The 27,782-nt window shown below is 43.3% G+C and overlaps 2 protein-coding genes across 4 annotated transcripts; one reads left to right on the top strand and one right to left on the bottom strand.

Moving 5' to 3' along the window:
* The first annotated feature begins 696 nt into the window (after positions 1-696).
* On the top strand, positions 697-3,702 carry LOC133884521 (B3 domain-containing protein Os05g0481400). The gene is made up of 7 exons (XM_062323968.1): positions 697-932; positions 1,107-1,169; positions 1,281-1,379; positions 2,168-2,202; positions 2,289-2,463; positions 2,567-2,773; positions 3,265-3,702. The coding sequence occupies exons 1-7, from the start codon at positions 843-845 to the stop codon at positions 3,454-3,456; spliced, it is 861 nt and encodes a 286-aa protein (XP_062179952.1). The 5' UTR covers positions 697-842; the 3' UTR covers positions 3,457-3,702.
* A 185-nt stretch (positions 3,703-3,887) lies between these two features.
* Positions 3,888-17,665, bottom strand: LOC133884520 (probable LRR receptor-like serine/threonine-protein kinase At1g06840). 3 transcript variants are annotated; one of them, XM_062323965.1, is made up of 21 exons: positions 17,418-17,665; positions 16,462-16,626; positions 15,412-15,559; positions 10,447-10,518; positions 10,185-10,256; positions 9,855-9,998; positions 9,701-9,772; positions 9,528-9,599; positions 9,334-9,408; positions 9,048-9,116; positions 8,745-8,813; positions 8,606-8,677; positions 8,177-8,263; positions 8,028-8,096; positions 7,065-7,561; positions 6,277-6,429; positions 5,750-6,033; positions 5,560-5,611; positions 5,022-5,272; positions 4,805-4,939; positions 3,888-4,409 (listed from the first exon to the last, which is right to left on the bottom strand). In XM_062323965.1, the coding sequence occupies exons 2-21, from the start codon at positions 16,556-16,558 to the stop codon at positions 4,062-4,064; spliced, it is 2,838 nt and encodes a 945-aa protein (XP_062179949.1). In that variant the 5' UTR covers positions 16,559-16,626; positions 17,418-17,665; the 3' UTR covers positions 3,888-4,061. The 3 variants fall into 3 exon arrangements, with proteins under 3 accessions (XP_062179949.1, XP_062179950.1, XP_062179951.1); XM_062323966.1 differs by lacking the exon at positions 17,418-17,665 and adding an exon at positions 17,360-17,382; XM_062323967.1 differs by lacking the exons at positions 16,462-16,626; positions 17,418-17,665 and having other exon boundaries at positions 10,476-10,518; positions 15,412-15,512.
* Positions 17,666-27,782: the final 10,117 nt, after the last annotated feature.

The following is a 27,782-nucleotide window of genomic DNA, read 5'->3' as shown; positions in this document are numbered from 1 at the left end:
GTTTTTTTCCCTCCGCAACTTTCTGTTTTCAAAAAAATTAAAAAAAACTTTTTTGTCAAAACTGAGACAAAAGTTTAGCCAAAAACTTTAAGAAAACAGTTTTGAGAAAAGTTTAGCAAGAAAAATTTAGCTCAAAAACTTTTTTTTAAAAAATTACTACGATTTGGGCTATTGTGGGCCGTCACGCTCTCTCATATGGGCTGTTGTTGGTGGGCTGCGGCCCACCACTCATTTCTTTTCTTTTTGGAATTTTTTCCCCTCCGTAACTTTTTTTAAAACTTTTTTTAAAAACTTTTCTCGCTTAAAATTTTTGAGATAAAATTTACCAAAAAAATATTTAGAAAAATTACCAAGCTAAAAGTTTTAGGAGAAAATCTACCGAAATATTAATAACTGTCTCGAGTGGGCCGCAATAAGTGAACCGCGACTTGGAAGTCACTCACGCTTGTGGATCAGAAATTCGGATTTAACTACGCCAACCACGCAGAAGCGAAGGGGCCCTCATAGCATGAGTCAGCAGCTTTCTGGCAGGATCCACGTGCCCGGGCAATTGGCCCGCGCGTCAGCCACCCTGAACCCAGCTTGTCGAACCGCCACGTGTCCGTCGGTGGCTACGCCGTACGACCCGTCGGATTCTCCCGGCCCACGAGGAATCTCTCGGCTCATTTCAAATTCGAAATTTCAAAACCCGTGGGTGCTCCCAACTAGGAAAGTGGCCCTTCTCTCTCTATCTCCACCTGGCTTTCTCTCTCTAGAAAAAGAACTCGAAAACTCGAGAGAGAGAGAGAGAGAGAGAGAGAGAAGAGGGGGAAGGGGAGGAGAGCGTCTACCGCGGCGGGGACATGGCGACGAAGGCGAGCAGCGCCGCTTCCGGCGCGGCCTACGAGGAGGAGCGCAGGAAGCGGGTGCTTGAGAACCTCAAGCACCTCGAGGTAACTTGCGCTTCTTCCTCCCTTCTCGAGACGGATGACGGATCATTCCGTGGATCCCCTTCTCTCTTCTTTCTTCCCTTCCCTCCCCTTCATCCGTTGCGACGAGTGGGTTCGTGTGGGTTCTTTGATCGATCTGTTGGTCTCGCTGAGCCTCGCGCCTTCCCCTTTGCGCAGGATTTGGGCATATCGGAGGCGTCGAAGAGCTTGCTCCAGGCCGCGAGGCTGCAGAAGAACAAGGTGCTCGGGGCAAGCACGTGGCGTGCTGCGCCTGCGCGCTGGGTGCGCGCGCAACGGGCGGAGTCGATTCGTGGCCACGTGGGTTGACTTGTTGGGACGCTTTTTTTGCAGGGCGGCGCTCGCGCAAGCCCGAAGGCGATGAAGAAGTTCGAGGTCACCGAGGTGCGGCGTTCCTCGAGGGCGAGAACCACGGTTTCCTACAAGGATGATGTGAGTTTTGTCCTGTGTGCTAGTTTGGTTGCTTATGGTCAGATAAGCCGTGTTTTTTTTTTTTTTGGAAGGGAAAGATAAGCCGTGTTCGTCGACTTGGTATTTGTTGGTGTCCTCTGTCTCGAAACCCCTGTCGAATGCTGTTCCTGCCATTCTTGTGATATGGTGTATTGATTGTGTGGGCGTGGACGTCTCATGTCCTGAATGTGACCATTCATAGTCTCGTTTTGCGCTGCAATATGCTGTGCTGACACAATTACTGAAGGTTTTTGAGATGAGATAGATATTTGTGTTGCGTTTCAAAACAGGTATTTAGTTATTGTATATTTCTCAAAGATGGTTCAGCGTTTGCTAATCCAGACTTTTTGAAGAGCACTGCAGCCCCAGATAGACCCTTAAGACCATGATCTATGGGGTATTTGATTTGAGGTGAGGAATGAACTCGTTCTAGAAGGGGTTGGTTCACTGTGGATCATTCCTTGATTTTTGTGGGATTACATTATGATCTCATCATTTTATTGGTAATGGAGTAACCATTTCTTTTCTTGGAGGAATAAGTGAACTATGTCCGTAGCTAGGATTCCATTACATCTGGGTTAGATTTGGGATGTGGCGCATGAGCCCCCTTATGGTCTTTGTACTTTCCCCCTGAGGCTGTGATGTGGCATGAAATCTAGTGCTTGCTGAAATTTGGAGTGCAAGGAAGTGTTTTTGTTCTTGAAATGCTGAAATATTTTGTGCTTTGCAATGCTAATGTTGATACTGAGATGCATTTTGTATGTTGCCAGTTTGGTGAGCTGGATACTTTTCTGCGTCGCAAAAGGTAATGTTTTCGTTTAGTTTGTTAATGTATATTAGATGGTGTTGTGTCCGGGCTCAACTAATTGGCTACCTTCTTGTGCTGAACAGGCGCAGTAGTAAGGGTACAGAGCAGGGAAGGGAATACACTGGAAGAGTTGCTTCTTATGAACAGCAACAGCGTGCTTTTAGAAGAGCCGAGAAACTTCAAGATAGTCTAGACCCTGAGAACCCGTCGTTTGTTAAGACCATGGTTCGATCACATGTGTCCAGCTGCTTTTGGCTTGTAAGGTCTAAGATGCTATACAATCTGTTTGACTAATTTTGGCGCAAAAATATAGAATCAACTAATAATCAAGGATATATATATTTTTTTTACATCATGCAAGGGTCTTCCTACCAGCTTCTGCAAAAAGAATCTGCCTGCCAGAGAGTTTAGGATGGTGTTGGAGGATGAGGAGGGTGTTGAATTTGACGCTGTCTACATTGGAAACCGAACTGGTCTAAGTGGTGGATGGAGGGGCTTTGCGATGCACCACAACTTGGAGGATGGGGATTCCTTGGTATTTGAATTGGCCGAGCCTGACAGATTTAAGGTATATTGCGTTTAAGTTTAGTACCATATTCCACACTAATATAGACCTGATAGATTTTCTTATCATGACTGTTTAAACTTGCAAACGTTTTTTATCCTCTACCAATTCCACATCTGACATAGAAGTGAAATCCAAATCCAAAGTTTCTGACATGAATACACTGGAAGAGAACACGTAAGCAAAAGAGCCCCCTCAAGTAAGTATGGCAAGTAAGGAATTAGCTCTGCCATGTTCTTATGCTGTTGCGCTTGTTACAATTGTATTATTAAACTGAGGCCCTAATACTGATCTGTCTCCTGTGTGTTCGTGCACACATTGTGCTGTACTTACTCTATATTCATAGATATGGAGCTCCATGAATATCTTATCAATAATTCTGTCATTTTACTTTTTTGGCGCTCTGGGCTAAATATTTGTTCTTATGTATATTCAGTTGCCTTTTTTTGGGTGTACTTATGTAGCCTTCACATGCAATTCTTTATCTGTTGCAGATTTATATCATCAAAGCCATAGATGATGATGTAGAAGAGGCTGAGACTTATGACAAGAATGCTGCTGGGGATACAAAAGACAAGAATCCAACAAAGGAAGAACCTGACGAGGAAGATTCACCTGTGGCTGAGCAGTCTTCCCCTGAACCTCCAAAAGGTGCCAAAAGAAGAAAACTCCGTGGAAGGCGGTAGTTTGCATATTAGTTTACATCAAACTTGAAATGTAGGTACTCTTCAGTGAAAGAATGTTGCCGTAATAGCGATGCGCTATTCGTCAGGTCATCCATTTTGCTTCTTTTTGTTGGCCTGTTCTTTTCTTAAATTATGGGTGTCCAATTACCACCCATGTATTGCGGCAACAGCTACTTTTACCAACATAGGCAGTCCTAGATTGAATGTAAAGAAATAGTTTGACAGTCAAGCACTTATGTTCTGAAATCGCCGCTGCTAATCTAGAGTCTGTTTACCAATGCTTCTGTGTACGTGAAGTGAGAATCATTTCTTGGAAGACTATAAAGTGACAATCATTTCTTGGAAGACTATGAAGTGAGAATCATTGCTAATGCCATTATGTGTGTAGCGAAACCTTGTTAACTTCCTCAATACCTAAGATGCCCCGAACATGTTTAAAGAAAAGCTGAATGGAAATGTCAGCAATGTTCCTGTGTCGCACATCATTTTCTACTCTACATCCGGCTGAATAATTTACAAACCAGGGGACCTAGAGTGGTAAGTCTACAATGTTACAGAACATTGCATATTCACAAGAATTACACAATGAAAATACCAAGATCACTTCACCGAGGAATCAGCTTTCCAGAAAGCATGCCACTGCTTGCATCAAGACTACCAGAGGTTTGCGAAGAGACGAAGAGAGTCCCGGATGCTGAAGCTGACAATGATTTACTCCCTTCAGTTGAGTCTGTCTCGGAAGTTTCCAGCAGAACAAGGTCCTCTTCAGGAGTCATCCTCAAGATGACCTCAAGTTCTCTGACGATCTCCCACATGGAAGGCCTAGCATCAGTCTCATCCTGACAGCACTTGGTTGCTAGGGAGAGGAACCTCCCGATGCATTCTGGAGGGCACCAGCCCATCCGACTGTCGATGATTTCAGAAATATTGCCTGATTGGCAAGCTGAGTTTACCTACGGCAATAGTAAAATGCACTTCTTTCAGTACATAACTACATACTCCTATGTGCTTAGCCATGTGTGGTTTTTTATTCAAAGCTATTAGAGAATATTGTATAGCCATGCATATTTGTAACCTGCCTAGATTAGCCCCTCTAATTGAGGATCCTGTAAACTTCCTAATCTGGGCTCTTGGCTGACTATATATGAAAAGCCATCCCAGCCTATTGGTGGTGTGGTGATTGTGCCATATACTTTCCATTCTACAAAAGCAAGCACAAAACAAATTTCATGATAATACTAGACGGTCTAGGCGTATGGATTTTCAACCTGTTTTGGTCTGTCATTTTTTTATGAGAATAGGACTGTCATTTAAAAGCAGTATGTATCCAAAGTTTAAGATTGTGTACCTCTCTCACTATGTTTTTACCATGCTCAATTGGTTTCATCCCAGTCAACATTTCAAGAAACACAACCCCAAGGCTATAGACATCACTCTTGTCCGTCAATTTATGAGTTAGGAAGTACTCTGGATCAAGATAGCCCTGCCAAAATTGTAATGATATATAGTACAGCTGCATAAGAAAGCATGATAACAGTAATATTGCCGATGTGACTAACACTTACCGGAGTGCCCTTAACAACAGTGGACACATGAGCAGGTAATGTCCCTTCAACATCTGGCACTGGAGCAAGCCTTGAGAGACCAAAATCAGCTACCTTCGCAACGAATTTGGAGTCCAACAAAATATTGCTGGCCTTCACATCGCGGTGAAATATAGGGGGATCTGCTTCAGTATGTAGATACAAAATTCCCTTTGCGGCACCCAATGCAATTTGCAATCTCAAACCAAAACTGAGAGATCTTTTGGACTTGGCTGTGATTGACAAATGTTGTAAAATAAGGAGAGGTGCTTAATGTAGATTAACAATATTGATAACAGGTCCAAGCATTACACAATACACTTTCAACAGTTCCAACCATAAGTCACTAATGAAAACGTATCAAATTATAGTATTGAGAAAACTGCTTGCGGAATAGCTGATCTTGATTTCAAAGTCCATAACACCCAGTTTGGGTAGGCCAGGATTGTGGTATACTGGCGCACAGACCTAATATAATAGCTAGATATATATTTTGAAATGGGATGCACCAAGTACTTACCAGAAAGATGATTACGTAAAGTACCATTTGGCATGAATTCATAAACCAGCATCTGTAAAACACAATTTCGAATGAGCAGTAAAATACCATTATGGATATTCTAGATTATAGAATCATGCACATCTGCTTATCAGGATGATACTGACAAAATATCATTTCTAAATAAATAATTCAAATCAAAATTTTGCACCTGTTCGTCGTCTTCATCACAATAGCCAACCAATGAAACCAAATTGCGATGGTGCAATCTTGATAATAACTCTATTTCTGTGCAGAACTCCCTTGAACCTTGAAGAGAATCCTCATGTGCCCGTTTGATCGCTACAATTGCTCCATCGGCTATAAGACCTTTGTAGACTTTCCCATAACCTCCTTGGCCAACTTGGGCTGATAGGTCAAAATTATTTGTGGCTGTAGCCATTTCTTCAAATGTGAAGCATCTTACACCATCAATTTTGACAGAAAACCTCGACACTGCAAAAGGTGTGATATGTATCTTCAGGTGCTATCTCTTGAGCGAGCTGTCTGCTAGCGAGGCTAAAAGTTCACTCACACAACCGGATGTGCAATGATCTTAAAGCGAAGCAACAATCATGTGCACGGCTAGAGCATGTATCTTATTTCTAATAAAAGTGCCAAGAACGGTAGAGCCAATTAAATATGCCTAAAACTGTATATGGTGTGGAAGTTTTTTCTCACAAAAGTATGATAGCTTACATGATCGCTTTGAGACTGTTTTATATCTTGAACGCCGTCGCAATATAAGGGTGGTAACTACCACAGAAAGTGCAATAGCGCCAGCCATTGTGCCTGCCAAGATACTGCCCAGTGCCACCTTGCTTAAACCTACTGAAGCTGTATTTGGAAGTTCTGCAATAGTACAACACATAAAATATTTGTTAGCACTAATAGACTAAAGTAATTGGGAAAAGCTAGTGTGGTGGAAATAAAATTCAATGAAACACAAGTCAAGGAAAAAATGAATTGCTACTCAATTTTTGCCTCTAAAAATGAAACATTATAACCTTTCCTTTTTCTTCTAACCTTTCTCTCTGTTCTTTTTGTTTTTGTTTTTCTGCTTGTAAATACTCTTTTTTTTTAAATCTATAAAATGGCTTGCACTATGGGGAACTCACAGTTTTTCGGTCAAAAGAAAACAACCTTTTCTTTTACCTTCTACAACAATCTTCAGCAGTATTTATGAAAGTGGGCAATATATTTTTTGCGAGGAAATATTATAGGCTATTTTGTTTCATGCAGTCGTTAACCACAACATGCTGCTAATCAAGCTAACAGAAAGGCTGTAAAAACTTGACATCGTGTACTCTGAAGAACAAATAAGTCTCACGCCAATATAATATCACAAGAAAAATACACAGAAGCTCCCCTCAAGTCCTGCTATCCTATTTTTTTGTTCTGGCTGGAAAACTAAACAAAAGCTAAAAGCAACTCATATCAACTGAAAGTTTTGAATACTAGAATTAATAGCTTTAAAGTGAGCATACCATCTGCATAGGAACCTAGTGTGAAGTTGAGAAGCTCATATGGACCGAACACATCTGAAAGGGTAATTTCCCAACCAGCAAGTACGTGTCTGAGTCGCATAACCTCTGACATATTGAATAAACTTGTATTACTTGGAAATAACTTCATATGCATATTGAGCCTTGGACCAACCTCCCATATGTAGTACTCAATATTTAGCTGGTAAGGAAACAGTTGCAACAAATAGGTTAAGTTGATCTCAAAGGCGTCTTCATAGGGACGGAAGTCTGTGATTCCTGGACTCTTCAGCCGAAGTCCAACTCCAAGCGGAACGGCACAAAAGCAAGGTATAGGAGATGATGGATTGTACTCGTAATTTTTATCTGTTGGGCAAGGTGCACAATTTAAGTTGGAGCCTTGTTCATGTTTCGATGTTTGCTGGTTTACTGACAGGGGTTGGCAAAGGTTGGTTATCAGAGCTGCATTAGTATTCCCACACAGAGGATTTCCATATAGCCTGCACAAAATGAAAACAGTGGTGATTACTATCCATTAAATGAGAAATTCAGTCAAAAGAGAAACGAAGTATTTCCTTTGTCCCTGAGGAAAGTGCAATCTTCAGTTCTGATTCTGATTTTCACACATGCAACATAATACAAGTGCCGTTTCCCTCAACAAAATAGTACAAGTGTAGGATGTGAAAAATATTGTCAAGTTCTAACAATGCAGTCTCAACTGTTACATAGATCAGTAAAAGCTAGGTCTCAAAAGGAGAAAGGAGTTAAGTACCAGCTCGAACTTGACAGATGAGACAGTGTTAACCATCAAATGCCCAATTCAGCTATTAATATTGCACGCATTCTTGAAAAAATGGCTATTAAACTTGCATAATCGCAATTAAGCATGCAACTGAACATAGGCTATGGATATGCTTATGTAGAATACAAATTTGCAATCAATTGCATGTATGCATGAGAACATACATGACTGTAACATTTTGGGGAGGATCAAATGCAGCTGGAATTGTCTTGAGAGAGTTATTTTGGAAGTCCCTGCATTATTAAAAATATATATTACATATCTATAGTTAGAAGCAGCTGAAAATAAATACTTCTGAAAAAAAGGGTCGTACAGAACAAGGCTTCTATTTCCAGTAAGAATGATATCATTCCAGATTGTCGAGGGAACAGAGCCATTGAGATGATTGTCTTCAAGTGACCTGTAAAATGAAGTTCTCTCGTGATACAAGAAGAATAAAACATAACAAATTATATGATGGCTTGAAAACTTTAGCATATGTACTCCTATTTGCAAATGCAATTTTTTAATGCAAGTCGTACCTATTGTGATTTTGAATTGATCAAGATAAAATGAGCACAGACTTTAAACTAATTATGAGCAGATTAAAAGGTGCACCGTCAGATATCAATGTAACGTCTTCACTAAATGAGATGCATTGAAAATTCCACATTTAAATTTCAAATAAACAGAATCATATACAAAATCATATTCATATTCAACACAAAGCTATTTGGAGCTATATTTAGCAAGCTACACTTACAATATCTGAAGATTAGGAAGCCTTGAGAAGTTCAAAGGGATAGTTCCATTAAGCATGTTGTGCGACAAATCACTGCAATGTAACTCAAAATTAGCCCGATAATGGAAGGAAAATAGAGAAAATTATCGTAGCTACATACATTGTAGTGATATTTGAAGCAAGCTTATTAGTTGGTATCGATCCTGTCAGTTGGTTCCAGCTGAGGTCCCTGAAAAATGCACGTGAGAATTAGTTAAGACATGTGCAGTTATTTCCTGAACTGCACGAACTGAAAATTTGGTCGCCCATTGACCATCGTAAAGGCAAAACTACTCTAATCTTATTCTCTGACCTTAACATTCCCAAGAGCCACGTTCAAAGTAGCAGTCAGTAGTCACAATGCTAAAGACATTTATTGGAGAACTAATACAAGGATGTAGTTCAGTAGGTCCAATGTACTCACAAATAGCCAAGCTGAAGTATGCCACTCAGATCAGGAACAGTTCCTTGCAAGCTGCAGTTCCTAAGACTCCTGATAACACAAGAAATACTCTCCTCAGCTTTGACTAATTTATTATGTGTAAGCATTATGGACATTGGATGTTGGCATGACGGATACTTGTAGTTACCTTCTGAACCGAAACTAACTTACAATATGATGTATGAAAGGTATTTGCAGTTTTTTACTATTATATAGTAAGTGGGAAAGGCAGAAAAATAACAAGAATAACAGAATAGGTCATTCTTACAGTTTTAGTAGTGTGGATATGTTGTCATATGTCATAGGGATGGAACTTCCGCTGAAGTTATTGTTGTCAGCCTGACTAGAAACCAAAAGATATGAATGTAAGAAACAAGTATATGTTGCTATTATAAGCAACTTTCCTCTGAGTATCACAGTTAGATAAATATGAATCTCTTGCAAGAAAATTGGAGTTCATACAATATTTTCAAAGCAGGTGCCTCGGCTAATTCTGGAGGAAGAGGTCCAGACAGATTGTTATTGTCAACAAGACTGCAAAGTTTAGATACAGTATCAGAACGAAAATAATTCCATATTTCATACTATAGTTTGCATAAGAAGAAAAATTCAGAAATAAGTGGACCTCCACATACAGGTGAAGAAGTGCAGGCAATCTGGACAGTTCGGATGGGAGGTGCCCACTTAATGAATTATTGTTCATGTGACTAAAATGAACAAGACAATTAAGGTTAGAAATACGTTCAAATTAAATGGAAAAGCGCAGAAAATAGAAATAACAATTCTTACATATGTTTTACACTTCTTAAGTTGACAAATGATTTAGGTATTGGGCCACATATTTGGTTTTGGTCAACCTGTAATCTGTTTAAGTTTTGAAGGTTGCCGATCTCATCTGGTAAAGTACCAGAGAGCTGATTGCCATTCAATAGTCTGCAAAAGGCATGAAAAATTAACCAAATTAATGTTGTTAAATAGATTTGCATTCAGATGTTGGTGTGAATGTTTATAAATAAGGAACAAAACTGTCGTACTGATGTTCTTTTATGTACACAGTAAGATTAAGACATGCTGAACGATTAAATGAAAGGCAAGAAAAATAATAGAAAAAAAACTTACATAAGTTTCAGTTTAGTAATGTTGCCTATCTCCTTTGGTATGCTACCAGTCAAGTTGTTCCACATAAAATCCCTTCAAGAAAAACAACAGTGAGTTAATATATGATACAATAGCTTGAAAATCGAGAATAAACATTAGTATGGCACCATGCACTTATGCACGCATTGAAATTTGAAGAGATAGTGAAGTGAAGCTAGTACAAATTAATATTTATGAAATGCAGAACTTAAGAAAATGAGCAAGTTTGAAAATCGGAACTTACAATGTTTTCAGCTGAGATAAAAGACTGACCTCTGGTGCCAAAGAACCTGTGAGATTCCTCTTAAACAACTGTCTGCATGGAGTAAAATATAATGCCATTAGGAACAACTTGAATATTACAGGAATGAAAATGACTTTCTGAGATACTGGATTATTATTTTCCATATTATATTGAGATAAAAAGGTAAATAAATATTACAAAATACCTTTTATGTCAAAATAAACAAAAGCCTTAGGAAAGAAGCCTAAGCAATGACTAGGAGTTGTGAACTTAGGCCGAAAGGAGTAACATGTTGGATTCGATCCTGCGAGAGGTGGGTTGGAATCACACAAACGTGAGCACACACTAGACACAGGAGTTTTTTTGCTACCAGCAGCTTCTGATGTTTATTCAAACATCCAAAAGCCTATAGATGCTAACGGTTTCTAACGGGTGAAGCTCATCCAAAGCTTCCGAAGCTCTACTAGGCCCGGGGGGGGGGTGCAGCCCATTATATAGGGTCCAAACCGACCTACTGTAGCTGCAGTAACCGACTTACTGCTACAAACCGGCATACTATTGCTACAGTACCAACACACCGTTGCAAATTGGCATACTGTTGCTACAGTAACAAAAGCAAAAAAAAAGATTAAACTACACAAGGATTATACTAACAATATTCTCCCTAAGCATTGTGTCGTTGTTGCTGTAGCCAGGCAGCCGTTCCTCCTCTGCTTTTTCGTAGTGACAGTCGCAGGATGTAGAGCGTCTTCCACAGCCGTAAGACCTTGTACTCTTCTCTGGGGACAACAAACCCTGGTGACTGTGCAACATACACTTCCTCCTCTGATTCGTCGTTGAGAAATGTCGATTTCACATCCATGTGATGGAGTGGCCATTCCTCTTTGGCAGCTAGCGCACGAACTCCATACGGGCAACAGGTGCGAATACCTCATCGAAGTCCACGTCCGACTGCTGCACATAGCCCTTAGCGATGAGGCTGGTTTGTGCTTGATCACAGCCCTAGCTTCATCTTTCTTGAGCTTGAACACCCATTTGAACCCGATCGAGCAATATCCACGCGGTAGCTCCACCAACGTCCATGTCCCATTCTCCTCAACGTCGTCGACGCCGTGTTCGACTGCGTCCCACAGACCTCGCGCCTGCAACATGACCTTCATCATGAGGGACCAGTCAGCATAATTGGTCCGCGTCAGCGTCGAGTACGCAGTCGATCAGTCAATCTCCTTCACCACTCGCCGTACCACCAGGTCGCCGCCATCGCCAACACCACTTCCGCTAGCGCCGCTATCACGGGCCCTAGGACGCGGTGGCGATTCCTATTACGAACCGACGGATGTTCGTCCTCCGACTGAGGTGGGCCCGTCAGTCGCCGGGAGATGGACTTAACTCACCATGAACTACATGGTAAAGTCGCTTGACGAAGCCACGCTCACAGCTGCATTCGCCTCCCAGCTCCATCCGGTGTCCTCGTTGAAGATCACATCTCATGACACGCGGACGCACTTAGTGCTCGGGTCATAAAGGTGGTACGCCTTCGCGCCACGCTCGTACCTGATGAAGACACAGGGCATGCTCGTATCATCAAGCTTCTGCAGATGCAGTCACACCTCTTTGACATATGCCAGACAGCCGAAGGTGCGCAAAAAGTTCACCGCCAGCTTCCGTCGTGCCACACCTCGAATGGCGTCATGCCATCCAGGCTCTTCGTCGATGTACGATTGAGCAGGAAGACAGCGGTGTTTACCGCCTCTCCCCAAAACTCCGCTGGCATGGCCCTCTGTTTCAGGAGCGCGCGCACCGTGGTGACGATCGACTGATTGCGCCTCTCCACCACACCGTTCTGTTGTGGGCTATACGGCGTGGAGAAGTGTCGTTGGATGCTACAATCCGCGCGGTGGCGCGTGAATTCAATGGACATGAATTCGCCGCCATTGTCTATGCATAGGACATGAAGCTTCTAACCGCTCTCCACCTCCGCCTGGATCGCCACCGCCGTCTCGCTCTTCGTAGCCAGGAGCGCCTAGCGTCGTCCACCATCAGCAGGAAGAATCGATGTCCACCTGGTGTCGTCGGCGTGATGGGACCGCAAAGATCTCCATGGACGAGGTCGAGGTGTTCTTTCCCCCGATACTTGACCTGTGACGAGAACGAAGCTCGGCAGTGCTTAGTGGTGACGCATGTGTCGCACAGCTGCTCGACATGCTCTAGCTGCGGCAGGCCTCACACTATCTCATGGCGCGCCAGTCGCCGAAGTGCATCGAAGCTTATGTGGCCATAGCGCGTGTGCCATCGCCAGGCATTCTCGTCGTGGCGTGTCACGAGACAGATGGGACGAGCACCGTCGAGGCGCTAGATATACAGCCGATTGCGCTCGCGACGAACTTAGGCAAGCAGGCAGCGCTGGTGGTTCTAAATCCGCAAGATGCCGTCCTCGATCAGCACCTTAGAGCTCCCCTCGTCCAGTTGGCCCACGTTGATGATATTGTTCTTCAGCCGTGGGATAAAGTAGACTCCAGCGAATGCCTTGTGCTCTCCGTTCTTTCCAGCGAACATGATGGTGCCACGGCCGTGGATGTCGACCATCGAGCCATCTTCGAAACGGACGGAGCCCACCACACCTCAATCAAGCTTCACGAAGCCATCATGGCGACCCATCATGTGGTTGGTGCCCTGGTGTCGAAGTACCATCCCTCCAGGTGTTCGCCGTCATCGCTGGTACCAAGGTGCACTTGCGCGTGAGGCTTGTCGAGGTGGACGTGGCTTGGCGGTGGCTCCTGCGCATCACTGAGAGCGCACACCTGCGCCATCAGGAACGCAGGCTCGTCTTCTTTCTCGTCCTGGGCCAAATAAGCCTACACCTTCTTGAGCGATCGGCGGTCCTTAGCCTAATGGTCATAGCGCTCGCAATTGCAGCACTTGTCGTGAGAGAGATTACGCGCGACCTCCTTACCATCGGAGCCGCTGCCTCCCCCTTTCATCTGCGATGCGCGCATATGGCGACGGGCATTGCCGTTGCCTGAGAACCCTTCGCTCTACTTCCGCTCCTTCATGCGCGTGAGCCATTGCTCCTTGGAGGAGGAGCTTTCCGCCGATAGCAAGGGATTCTTTCGGATCGAGACGACCCTTCACCGCCTTTAGCCTCTGAGTCACTTCCTCCAGCGTGAGTGTCGAGAGATCGAGAAGAGTCTCAATGGACAGAGCAGTCTGTGAAAATCTCTTAGGGACAACTCGTAGATATTTTTCTATCACTTTTTGTTCTTCCATCGTTTCTCCGTGCGTGGCGAGGTTGGTGACGAGGCCGGAGAGACACATCATGAAATCGTCAATCGTCTCCCCGTCACAGAAGAAAATTGCCTCGAATTGTTGCCGCAGTTGTTGCCCCGAGGCCTTGCAGACACGATTGTCGCTGATGCGCATCAATGTGATGGCGTTCGAGGCCTGCTTGGCGCTTGTTTTGACAGCGAGTGTGCAAATCAACTCTTGGGGCACGGCATGGAGGATGGCTTCCAGCTAGGCCTGCTCATGGGCAGCTCCGCCCGGTAAGCCCGACCCAACCCGGCCAGAAAAAGTCTGACCCGACCTAGCCCAACCAGTGCATAGGGCCAGATTTAACTTCCTAGCCTACAGATTTTTCTGGCCAGGGCTTAGGATTAAACATAGGCCCAAAACCCAAAAAACCCAGAAAAACCGGAGAAAACTCGAAAAAGTCCGAGCCCTGTCCAAAAAAAACCCCAAAAAACCTGAAAAAGTCCGAGACCGGCCCAAAAAAACCCAAGAAACCCCAAAAAGTCGAAGTCCGACCCGGCCTTTGAACAGGTGTACCTCTAACACCATGCGATCTTCCTGGAAATTCGCATCGCCAAACTCCACTGCGTCCTAGAGACCACGAGCCTACAGCATGACCTTCATAAGCAGGCTCTATTCAGCCTAGTTGCTCCGTGTGAGGATTGGGTACGATGCGCCAACAATCTCCTTAACCACACGCTGGATGACCACATCGCGTCCACCGACGCCCTGGCATCGCAATCATCATGGCGATGGCGATGGCGATGGGGAGCTACGGCAATTGAATAGCCTCCGGGGACTCAAAGTCGCACCACTCGTAGGAGCCGACATCGTCGGGATCGATCAACCCTGGCTCTGATACCAATTGTTGGATTCAATCTTGCGATAAGTGGGTTGGAATCACATACACACGAGTACATACTGGACACAGGAGTTTTCTCGTTGCCAGCAACTTTTGATGTTTATTCAAATATCCAAAAACCTATAGCTGCTAACAGCTTTTAATAGGTGGAACTCATCCAGAACTTCCGAAGCTCTTCCCTAAGCTCTATTACGGGGGGAGGGGGTGCAGCCCATTATATAGGCTCCAAACCGACATACTGTTGCAAACCGACATATTGTTGCTACAGTAACCGACTTACTGTTGCAAGACAGAAAAAAAGATTAAAACACAAGGATTATACTAAACACAACAGAATAGAGGTTCTATGTTATATTAGTATGTCAACTAAAAAAATCTTGACCAACCTAGAGGAACTAGATGATACTATAAATAAGAAAAAATAGGCACCTAAATTCACATCAAAGAGGACTAAAACCTGGATGGTCTAGATGTACATCCACACTATTAACCAACTGAGCTAGCCTCAGTTCCTTAGTATGTCAACTATAACAATGAAAACTAGAGTTACATGATTGGACACATTATTCACACCAAGGGAGATAGGCAGTTAGTTACCAGTAAAGGTAGCTCTTATTTAAGTTGAATATGGATACATGAACAAAATATGATTTTTCTCAATAAGCCACATAAAAATAGACCTTAGCATTTAAATGTAAAAATTGTTTTTTCTTCAATAGAGATCTCATTACAGAAATATGACAACCAAGACTGACAGAGAGAAAAAATGGAAGTGTAGATATGATGAATAAATAAGATAGAAGTACTGATCATACAATTCGGTTACATGAAGATATGCATCATCATTCACTTTGTGGCAGAAGACTCCTGTCCAATTTGATCTGCAAGGATCTCCCCTATTCCAATTTTTAAGGTTATTCATAGGATCAATTAAGCTTCCCTTGATAGCCTTGAGCGCATTGACTGCATCATGAAAAGAAACCATTTAATTGCAGCAAGGTTTTAAAAATTCGCGCAAAAGAACCTAATATAACAGTGAGAAAATACTGTTTGAACTTTGAACTAAACATCTCATATTTTCTGCAGACAAACTGCTAGCTAGCATAAGAGATACAATTGCTTGTTATGTGCTTTCAAGAGAACTTTTTTGCTTCACTGCGATATGGTATGGGATCACAAATTATTGTCCTCTTTATTGTGATTGTTTAGAAAGATCCATCTGTAATTACCCTCTCGCGTAGATAGACGGACCTACAAACTGGCAAGGTGTTATCCACAATATCTAAAAATCTTGTTTACCGTGAATACTGGCATGGCTCACTATTGCTGTGACAATGGCTTACTTCAGTTGTATGAAAGATCGTGATCAGTTACGATTCATTCACAAATATATCCAATCATACAGAAAAACCAAAACTGATTGTTCAGTTATTTCTAATAGTACAACAAATCAGGCACTTCACGGAGCTTTTTCAGACAACCCTTCAAATCTGCCCACATATATAGAAGACCGAGTAACTAATTATCACTGACTAAACTTGCACATGTAACGAAACAATACTAAGGAAGCATAGTTTTATTTACATCCACCAGAGATTTCAGAACTAAGAATAAAGACCCAAAAATTAAAGCTCATACTATGAATATTCTAGCTCCAAAATAATCATCAGTAGGAGGCCAAGACATATCAGATAATATGGAACGACAAAATTTTTCGTTGGTGCTTGGTACAGAAATCCTCAATGGAGCAGTGGTCGCTGCCTCACGGCTTTGCTAGGCAGAGCTAACTCAGAACTGCCTAGCTTAAAATCCAAAGAAATGAATGGCAAATGGAGTATCAAATTAATATGAGAGCCAGAAATTACCCTCTGAAGGGTCAGTACTTTGCCCCAATGTAACATCCAAGCAGGGGAGCAGCACAACCAGGATAACTGCACAGAGGACACCTCCAAACCTGGCCATCCCTCCGAGACAATCAGCAGCGACTCGTCATATCCCCAACAGCACACTTTCTTCCGAAACTTCGGTTCCTATCCAAGAAAAGAGAACACTGCTTAAATCCATGTAATATGTAATGATTTGTACAACCTTACTTCTTCATGATGCGGATGGTACGAATGTACGATCAGGAAAAAAAAATACTTATCCTTGCATGATTTTTTTAATGGAAGGGACAAATATGATACTAGCCACATGCATCACAGCATCAGTGCACCTATCCAGTTCTAACAGACTGTCTGGACCAACTGTCCTCTACACGAAAATCGAAATTAAATAACCGGGGAGCAAGTATGGCTCGGATCGATCAAATCAAAACTTTTTCTTTTTGGAACTGAAGAAAGGCCGATGAGCTTGCATATGTTACTCAGCTTCACTAACAATTAATTCAACTACACTGATGATAACACCTTCCTACTTTTGCAATCACGACATGCCAACTAACTACTGTACAAGATGCAACAGATGCTTGCATATGACGATGATTTTAGTAGTACTGACAAAGCCACAGGCGTTTCCCCTTAGGATAGAACCGTGTCTATCCTAAAAGGGAACTTGGAAAAATAGAATCTTTTTACAATTATCGAAACGAACGAACAGAAACGTCTAGACTTCAAACCAAACCAAACTTAAACAAGATTATACCAAGGGAAACAGCCAAAGAGACGCTGAGAAAGAACACCAGAAAACCCAATGATTGCCCGAGACAATGAGGCGGAGAAGAATCCAATGATTGAGTCAAGAACAAGAACCGCAAAAACTTACATCGACGACGCGAGCAGACCGTAACCGAAGGGAGGAATTATGGGAAGAACGCACGCACCTCGAGCCCAAAAGATCTCCCTTCCAAGAAACCAAGAAAGTGGCGGCGGAGAAGACGGTTCAGGGTGAGAAGGAGAGGGGGAGCGAGTGAGAACGCGGCGTTGCTCCTCCGGCCTCCTCTCGCTCTCGATGCCCGATCCTGTCCGCTTGCTTACTTCCCGCCTGCTCTGCGGTTCTTGCGGAGTTGGGCGACCTGCGCCGTGCTGCGCTGCTACTACTGAACTCTGAAGAGAGCGGAGTCCCCGCCGTCGCGACGCGCGTTTTATAGGGTAGTGGAACCTGCCTAGCGGATGCAGTGGTGGGGCTTTCCGTGTTGCAGACTTTTCCTCCCGAGTGACAACGTGTGAACAATTGAACTATTCCTCATTAGATAATTGCATTTGAACAAAACAAATGAAAAACAAAATCAACCAGAGCGAACCTCTTCGGCGAAAACAGATGGAGCTTCGCGAAATCTATACTATTCCTCTAAATCTAAAATCCACTGGAGAATACTCATTCCTGGGACCCATATACCCAAATTTTAGTACTGTACCCAATTCACAACTTTTTGTCGTTGACAATTTTCCACACATAGGCATTCAGACAACTACAGCTTGAGGAACACAGTGGCTGTGCTTGCACCCCACATCGTATTTGCATCGACATCACTCTTGCGGAACTTAAACGCATTAAAAGTCAGCTCCATATAGAGTATGATATATATCGTAATCGTTCATTCTTTATATTGATACTTATCTATCATATAATTTTTTTATTTATCTTTTTAACATAATCTCAACACAAATAAATAATAAATCATTCAACCTACGACCTAATAGAATTTTTCTTTCGCTTGTAGTGATACTGCACCGAAACCGACAGTGCAGGTAGCCAGAAAAAAGAGGGCTGAAGTCAACAAGTCGAGCGCCAAGCTCCATTTCAGCTACAGCCGACAAGCTAGAGCTCATACCTCATAGACGTCGTTGCATGTTCCTCTCCGTTGGCAAATTTGGGAATTTAGACAACATACGTAATCGTATTTGCGAAATTAGACAACATATCGACGTATTTGTAAATTTAGCACTCGTATTCGGTAACTCAAATTCTAAAATTTGGATTTCGGAAACTCAAATTCCGAAAACACCCCGGGCCCACTGAATTCGGCAACTGAGGTGCCGAATACGGCACTGTGGGCCGTATTCGGCAACTCTGTATTCGGCTGTATTCGGCAACTGAGGTGCCGAATACGGCCCACAGTGCCGTATTCGGTACCTCAGTTGCCGAATTCAGTGCATCATGTCGCTTTCACGTCGTGTCGATGCTTTCGGTGTGTGCGTGCCAGCGGGATGCTGCTTTTGCGCTTAATAAAAAGCCCTGGCTCGCAGAAGAGAGAAGGGAGAAGGGAGAAGAGAGCAGCAAAGGAGAGAAGTGAGAAGAGAAGAGAGCAGCAGTGGAGAGAAGAGAGCAGCAGCGGAGCAACGCTAGGAGAAGCAGCTCGAGCAGAGGGGGCAGCCGGAGAGGATCAACGCGAGCAGCAGCCGCGCTCAATTTCCTTAAGGTAAGTTCTTAGATTACGTAGTTAATTAGTAATTGCAATTAGATTTTTCTTAGTTCGTTCAGAAGTATATTAGTCCTTTCGTCAGTATATTGTTAAATTCATTCAAGTACATTTGATTAATTATATTATTTTGATAAATTAGAGTATTTAAATTATTGATTTAGTTGGGTTATATAATTTTTATTAGTAAGTGTGATTAGATTCTTTACTTAATATAGTAACATGAATTTACGTGATTTAATCTAGGTAATTAGTTTTATTAAAGTAATATAATTAATCAATTTAATTGATTAGTTTAATCACTTAGGTTTGGTAGAACCGTAGAAGATAGTGTCCAGTAGCAACAAAGATGCATATTAGTTGTATATTGCACTATTTAATTAGTATTATTTTTGTACTTATTATTTATTACATGTACATTTATTTAGGAGATACGGTATGATTTTCCATATTTATTATGGAGAACTTTCCACAGTTTTGCACGGGAGACTTGTAACAATTCAGAACTGCCAACATATAGAGAGTTCGGTTGAGGTACCTATTGATCTAGATGGCCTGAAATCACATATTATGCGCCTTTTGCGTGTGAACCAGCAGTTCCATACTGTTGTCCTAGAGGGTGTACGGCCGCGGCTTGTTCCAAATAGCTCGGTCGTTGTCCATACGTTGTTCGAGATGAGTAGGAACAACGCATGGGCTTTGTACTCACGCAAGGCATTGGAGGAGAACTTTGATATGGCAGTGTACGTAAACATAGTGTCACGACTGGTGCAAGGTGATGCAGTGACCACTGTGGAAGGCTCAGGCCAGCAGGTGATGCATGAAGAGGATGGAGGGCATGTCGGGGAGGGCAGTTCCAGTAGAGAGGGAGGTAGAGTGGACCCTTGTGAGGTCGATGCAGGATGCATGGATAATGAAGACGGTGGTAGCGGGGATGAAGAAGCTGCTGACAATGATGACCCGGTCCCGGCGATCCAGTACTTTCGTGGTACTGGGCTCCTGGAGTGTGTCGTCGTTGAGTATAACACCTTATCTAACTGGGGATACCAGAATAGCGACATTCAGGTCGGGCAATAATTTCGTAACAGAGGGGAGGTCGTCTACTTTATTAGCAACTATGCTGTAATAACAAGAAGGGACCACAAGTGCGCCCGGTCTAACCCTACGGAGTATGAGGTTAGGTGTACCAAGCACCTGAATTACCCTTACTTCGTACGAGCACATCAGCTGAAATATGAGAACTATTTTGTGATCAGTAGACACACCCCACATACATGCAGCGAAGAGGCTATTAGGAATGTGAGCCATGGCGTTGATGCGAGGTTCGTAGCCCAACTCCTCATCACGCTTATTGGCACGGAAATTTGTTTATCGCCAAAATCGATTATGGGGGAGGTGCACACTAAGACTGGCATGCTTATCAATTACCACACCACGTGGCGAGCGAAGCAGAAGGCGTTGAAGATGCTATTTGGAAGCTTCGAAGAGTCATACAACAATGCTCCGAGACTGCTGCAGAAGATTGCCATGACGAATCCAGGGACTCAGTGGGCCATGGCGGATGAGCCGATCAGGCTAGATGATGGGTCATATAGCACCACTGACCGATACCTCATTAGGTTATTCTGGTCCTTTGGACAATGCATCGAAGCATTTAGGCATTGCAGGCCGGTTGTATGCGTGGATGCCACATTTCTGAGCGGCAAGTTCCATAGTACCCTTATGACAGCAATGGCGGCGGATGCAAATAATCAGATCATTCCTCTCGCCTTTGCAATGGTTGAGAGTGAAAACAATGATAGTTGGCTGTGGTTCCTCACCTTGGTGAGGACACGTGTCGTGGGAAATAGGGAACGAGTTTGTGTCATCTCAGACCGCAACAAGGGTCTTCTGCATGCGTTAGACGTGCTGCATGATAGCACAAACTGCTCCATTGCATGGCCTGATGTGGAGAGAAGATGGTGCATGCGACACTTGGGCGCGAACATGTACACAAGGTACCGCAGCAAGTCGCTTGTAAAGAGATTCAAAGGGCTATGTCTTCAGAACCAGCAGGCGAAGTTCAACGAGATATGGAGAGAGTTAAATGAGACCACTTGCAAGATGATGGCAGACCAGCAAGCAGGGGAGGATCAACTGCGGGCGCAAATGGTTGGGGCCAAACTATCGTTAGTCGTTCATGTGGTACATTTAGCCAGTGGATAGCGGGGAAGCCGGCGGAGCGTTGGACCCTTATCCATGACACTCATAGTGCCAGGTTAGCGCATAGAATTGTAATGATCATATTGTACCGATTCTTATGCAAATAGCCATTCTAAAATTATTGTATCCCATGTTAGATACTCCATCATGACAACGAACATAGCGGAGGCGTTCAACAATGTCCTAAAGGGAGTACGGGGCCTCCCGTTGTGTGCCATTATTGAGCTCACATTCTACAGAACGGCGGACTACTTTCGAGACCGTGGTAATGCTGATATGAAGTGCAGCACACGGTTTGCACCTAAGGTGGAGCAAATCATATCAAGAAGGAGGAGCAAGGCACACTTTCATCGGTCGAGGATCTACGACTTGGCCAACAATGACTTTGAGGTCATGTGCCACCGTAGGTATGCTTCAGGGTATAGTGCCGGGGACACCGTGCAGCAATGTCAACTTGGACCTAACGAGGTGAAGTGCACATGCAATAAGCCAAAACTGCACCATATCCCGTGCTCGCATGTCTTAGCCGCTTGCAGGGACATAGGTGGCAATGACGGATCACAGTACGTATCACCGTACTTCACGATCGATGCATTGAGGAGCACATAGCTTCCAAAGATGCGGTCCTTTAACATCGGAACCAACTACAAATCGATCGAGGGCCCTAAGTGGGTACCTTATCCACGAGCACGACGCACAGATCCTGGAAGTCCTAGATCTACAAGGCTGCAAGGTGACATGGATGAAGCAGATGCTGTTGATGGCCTACGCAGGTGCAAACTTTGCAAATAACCTGGCCATGACAGGAGGACTTGCCCGACCCGTCAGTAAACTATCAGCCCACTGTCGAACTGAACTGTCTTAGAGACTTTGTATTGTAAAATGTTATTCACCTGTTAGTTGTACTACTTGTTGTGCATTATGTGGTTTGCACTGTACCCCTTTAGACAAGAAGTGACCATTGTATTGTAAATGTAATATTATTTATTTATTTCGTGTTTCTTAAATATTCATGGATCCGTGTTTTGATGCAGAGACAGAGCGTAGGTAGTCAGTGAGCAAGAAATCTATGGCGGGATCCTCTAGTACAGGCTTTCCATGGACACCTTCAACGATCACTATAGCACTTAATGCCTCCTTACAGGTTGTGCGTGAAGGAAACGATGATCCCTTAAAGGAGAACAACATAATCCAAGCCGTGGCGAAATTGCATGCAAGACCCATATGTTCTAGGTTAACCGCGCCGCTCCAATGTGTAACCACCGAGGACCTTAGGGCCCTCTTGTATCACCGGCGTCAAATGTATCTGAGGGTCCGCGAACTGGCCGACCATCCTTCTGTGATAGGTTTCTCTAGGAGGCAAAGAACGATAGTAATGTCGCCGGACCAGTATGCATCCCATATTCAGGTATGTCATATAAACATTTGGTCACCCTACTTATCTTATTTCCATTGATTCGAACGGTCCTCTTCTGCGTCAGGCTTTCCCGGAAGACGAACAGTTGATCAACAAAGAAATCTCACACTTCTTGGCGATGTATATGCTCTTCGGCGGGGGTGTGATGCCTGGTTCGCGTAGAAGACGATGACAGTCAGCGAACCAAAGGGGTACAGAGGCGACCTCTATGAATCATCTAGATAATGACGAGGACGAAGACGATGACGATTTCATGCCCCCCATGCCTAGACGTTCGAACAATATACTTCCACCTGTCGTCGTGGTGGTACTGGTGCGCCCATCCGGCGTCTCGTGGTGGTGGTACTGGCACCACCTGTCGATACCCGAACTGCCTCTGTACACGTTCTGGAGAATATACTTCCACGCAGTTCATGTACAACAAGAAGCATGTGGTCAACCATAAGTCTGCGTCACGGCTACAAGAGGATGCGATGAGTCCACCATCTGCAATTTCGTCTACTCGTGCCATACGCCATGGATCCCACTCCACTAGATCAGCGCTGAGGACGTCCAGGTCACTGATCACCCTGGAGTAGTTACCATGGTCTTGCTGCTGACTCCATCTTAGCCTGGCATGAATCCACCGATACCACATCGTTGGCCTTATGTCATCGGCAATGCCATCGGAGATGTGGACTGGGTAGTAGCACTTGAGCACCTAAGGTCTGGAAACCGGGAGGTATTCCCAACTCCATAGCTGTAAGAGGTGTAGGCACCCTATAATAGTTGCCTTCCTCTTTATTCGCTGGGTTGCATCACACAAACCTCTGTAGGTTGCAGCCAACACTGCAGATCCCCAACTGTAAGATGTAGGCTCATAAGGATGTGACGCGATGTGGGCTGCTAACCATACAATATGGGGGACGACATAATCGCCTGTCGTATTGCAGAACATGATGCCTCCGAGCAGGACGTACAAGTACACCTCATAGTGCTGCATAAGTGTAGCCTCGTTCGCATCCAGTGGGCATGGACCGAACTGTGGGAGCCCATGAACCCAGGACATGAAGAGGCCAGCATCCTTCCCGTCGTATTGCACACCAAACCTATAAGATGCAGATGGTCAGATGAAGCTTTAATAGCACTATAATATTTGAAGTGCATTACATAACAAATAATTACCTATCCGCAACATAACCCTTCCACTCCTCCCTTGCGGGTCGCGAAACTATTAACGGGGCACCCCTGATTGGTAGCCCGGTCAGCATGGCCATGTCCCTCAATGTTACAACCATCTCGCCAAAAGGAAAGTGGAACGTGTGCGTCTCAGGACGCCACCGGTCGACGAGACCTGTGAGCAGTGCCTCATCAATCGCCGGCAGAGGTGTCCTACCACCGACCTCCATGGGAGCTCCGGCCATCATGAGAGCGAAAGGTAGTAGTCCCGCCCGTGCGAGTGGCTCGTGGAATCGAGAGTCCAACTCCTTAATCTTGTGCACACTCCGGGCTCGTAACGGACCCAACTGCATGAGTTATCCAATACATGTACAGAGTTAGTTCGAAATTATCGTGGCAATAAAATAGCACATATAAACGTGGTACCTGCTGTCCTGTGAATATCATCCTTCCCCTATGGTTCTCGTCGTACCGCTGCTGAAGAAGCTCGGGAAGACCACCATGAGCCATGATAATGATTTAAGGCTTCATGGTTCAACAAATAGGTGAACAACAGATTAGATAAATAAACTAAGTACTCTAATTAAATAATCTAAGTAATATAATAACGTAATTAAATAATCTAATTTGTATAATCTAAGTACTCTAATTAAATAAACTAATATAATTAAATAAATGTAATTGAACGGATTAAACAATCTACTTCCGAAAGAACTAATCTATTTCGAAACTGACTAACCAAATAAGCTAATTACTCTAAATATTATTACTAACCTAAGTATTAAATAGGTAATCTAATAACTAACCGGTACGAAAGTGAGTGATTTCGAAGTATTAAACTGCCGCGGCTGCTGCTCGCGTTGCTCCTCTTCTGCTGCTTTCTCTACTCGAGATGCTGCTCCTCTGCCGCTCCTCGCATTCCTTGCTCCCTTCTCTGCTCTGTTGCTGCTCTCTTCTTCGCGACCTCAATTTATTTAGCTCTTCGCAGGCCAACATGCATGCATCCTGCATCAATAATTCACCGGCCGGCCGAACTCACGGGATGGAAAAAACGAATGACGTGACGTGACAATGATTGATGTGACGCGGCAAAAAGAAAGATGGGATGCCGGCCGGCTGTATTCGGTAACTGAGGTGCCAAATACGGCACTGTGGGCCGTATTCGGCACCTCAGTTGCCGAATACAGCCGAATACTGGGTGTATTCGGCAACTGAGGTGCCGAACAGTGCCGTATTCGGCACCTCAATTGCCGAATTCAGTGGGCCCGGGGTGTTTTCGGAATTTGAGTTACCGAAATCCAAATTTCGGATTTTGAGATACCGAATACGAGTGCTAGATTTGCAAATACGTCAACATGTTGTCTAATTTCGCAAATACGGTCGCGTATATTGTCTAAATTTCCAAATTCGCCCTCTCCGTTGGCACTGTGCCAGGTTTTTTTTTTTTTTTTGAAAAGGAAACGCACTGTGCCAGATGACTTGAAGTCTCTTCTCGGTTCTCACACCACCGCGGAGTCTGCACAGTGATCTGCCTTGGAAGCACAGACACCATGCACGCCAGAAAATCAGGCACCTCCAACAACTTTTGCAGCGGCCGACGACGGCGACCGGCAGAAACTTTGTGGGACTGGTGAGGTCGGCAGGTATGCATGCGAGCGAGGCATCGAAAGTCAAGAGCACAACTTAGTGGAGCATATCAGAACAGCCACTGGTAGGTTAACGGCTCAGTTAAGAAATTCGATTAATTTTTTTACCTTTTGCTTTTCGATCATGTTGCTAATTGCACATGCGTACGATTAATTAGCGTATGTGTTCGCAAACTGACGGTGCTGCTGTTGCATCAAGTAAAAAATGGCGAACTCATGCACCCTAGTGCCCCTGCATTCATGGCAGTATTCTTCTCGAGGAGAGGTCTGTATATCCTGTTTACTACTATCTCCGATCCTAAATATATAAGTCTATTTAAGTTTGTATTAAGTCAAGCATCTTCACTTTTGACCATCAATAACTACAAGATCTATAAATTAACAATATAAGATTGATGTTATTGGATTTATTATGAAAAAACTTTCATAATATATAACTCTCTCTACCTAAAATAATATATTTTTATAGATACTATTAGTCAAATATGTAGGAAGGCGATATTTTCCACCTAGAGCGCAGCATGCATGCGTGGCTAAGTTTGGAACGACAAGAAGCAACACCGGAAAAGCTGGAAAACCTTGCTCTTTTTCTCTTGTCCCTTGGTCAAACCTGTGAGGCTTGAAAGCTACTGATCTTGGCCACTAAGAACGCTGCTCGCTGCTCGCTGCCGCTAACGTTCATGCACGTACATGAGCCATGCTAACAAGTAGCTTTAAGATAGTGGTAGTGCCGAACGAGCCTACCTGTCCAAGATCGATGTCGACACTCATGGACTAGTTTTGATGTGGGGTTTGACTACGGTGGCAGCATGTTGATTAGTACTCACTGTCTTTTTTTTAACTGTAGCAAATTTAATCGTATGTTTTTTAAAAAAATTATAGATATTTAAAACTTTTATATTATTAGATGATTTATTATGAAATAAATTTCACTAGTATTATATATTTTCAAATATTTATAAATCTTTTTAGGTAAAATACATTGTTAAATTTGCTATAGTAAAAAAATATGTGATAAGTATTTATAAACTGAGGGAGTATATTGCAGCCAGTGTTGCAGGAACAGGGTGACAGTACTATCAACTATGACATAGCTGTGACTGTGCACAAGCCCGGCAGGAGGCACATATATGCGTGACAGGTTGATTTGTATGGTTCGGTGTGTATAAACCTTCTAGCCCGTTCGAAACACAGGAATTTCATATTAATCGGTTCAATCATATTCCTGAAGTATTGAAGGGAAATCCGACGTTCCAAAATGGGTCTCAGATTTGTTCATTTACAAATTAAAGCTCCTCTGGAGTCTCGTACTCTCGTCTGGTGCTCTCAGTCAAATCTATTACTCCCTTTATTTAAGAGTGTAAGACATATTTTGTTTTTAAAAATTCATCAAAAGTAAACTGTAACTGCTAAGTTCTATTATAATATGTTATCAATTACTATAAAATCAATATTATATTAAAAAATATATTGACATATATATCTATTAAAATAAATTTTATATACTAAACATGTATATAATCTGACTAATTGTCGATCAAAACTTATAAATTTGATTTTTTTTTTTTTTGAAACAAAATATGTCTTATTCTTCAATTGAGAGAGTACTAATCATCAATGGTCACTGGTCAGTACTACTTCATCTGGATGGTCTAGGTCTAGCTTAACCGCTTGCAGCTGCATCACTATCTTGGGTTGGGTAGGATTCTCCAGCAAGCTAGGCAACAAAGCTAACGACTTGACCATGGAAAACACAAGGAGTCAAGGAGGAATTATAACCTCTAGTTTCTTTTTTTTTTATTAGAGATCCAAAGCAAAAGCGAAACGGGGATGGAACTCCGCCGGGCTCGTTCCAATCAAGGGAGATAAACATAATCGTGTTCGTTCCAATCGTTAACTACTCGCAGACGAGTCCATCCCGTCCGTGACACGCTACGCTAACATCTCCGATCGCAACGCATAGCCAACCATTGCTGTTACTGCTACAAAGAAGTACTGAACACATTTCTACTGTTACGAAAAACACAAGAAAACACTAGAAAAAGGTTTCACTGAGCCCTATAAATCCTTGCAGAATAAAAAACGGCATCGTGCCTCGTGCTTAATACCATTTCGTACTGAAATGGATTTTTTGCAGTGGACGGCACACATGCGTATGCGTCATGCTATTCTAGTCTTCAAATCATAGCAATGCATCCGAATGGACGGAAAGGAAATTTTCACCGCGCACACATGGATTAGTAAAACCATTTATTTATATTAAGATTCATATTAAAAAATAGGTGAAAAATCGTAAAATAGATGAAAAGAATCCAGACATGAATTGGTATAAGTAAAAGGATAAACAGCTAAAATAAATCCTATGTGCACATTTGCGTTTGGCCCGGATGGATAGCCACAGGC

This window comes from Phragmites australis, chromosome 11 (genome assembly GCF_958298935.1).
Source record: "Phragmites australis chromosome 11, lpPhrAust1.1, whole genome shotgun sequence".
Taxonomy (NCBI): Eukaryota; Viridiplantae; Streptophyta; class Magnoliopsida; order Poales; family Poaceae; genus Phragmites; species Phragmites australis.
Note: the sequence above shows the minus strand (reverse complement) of the source record. Positions and strands in the feature narration are given on the sequence as shown.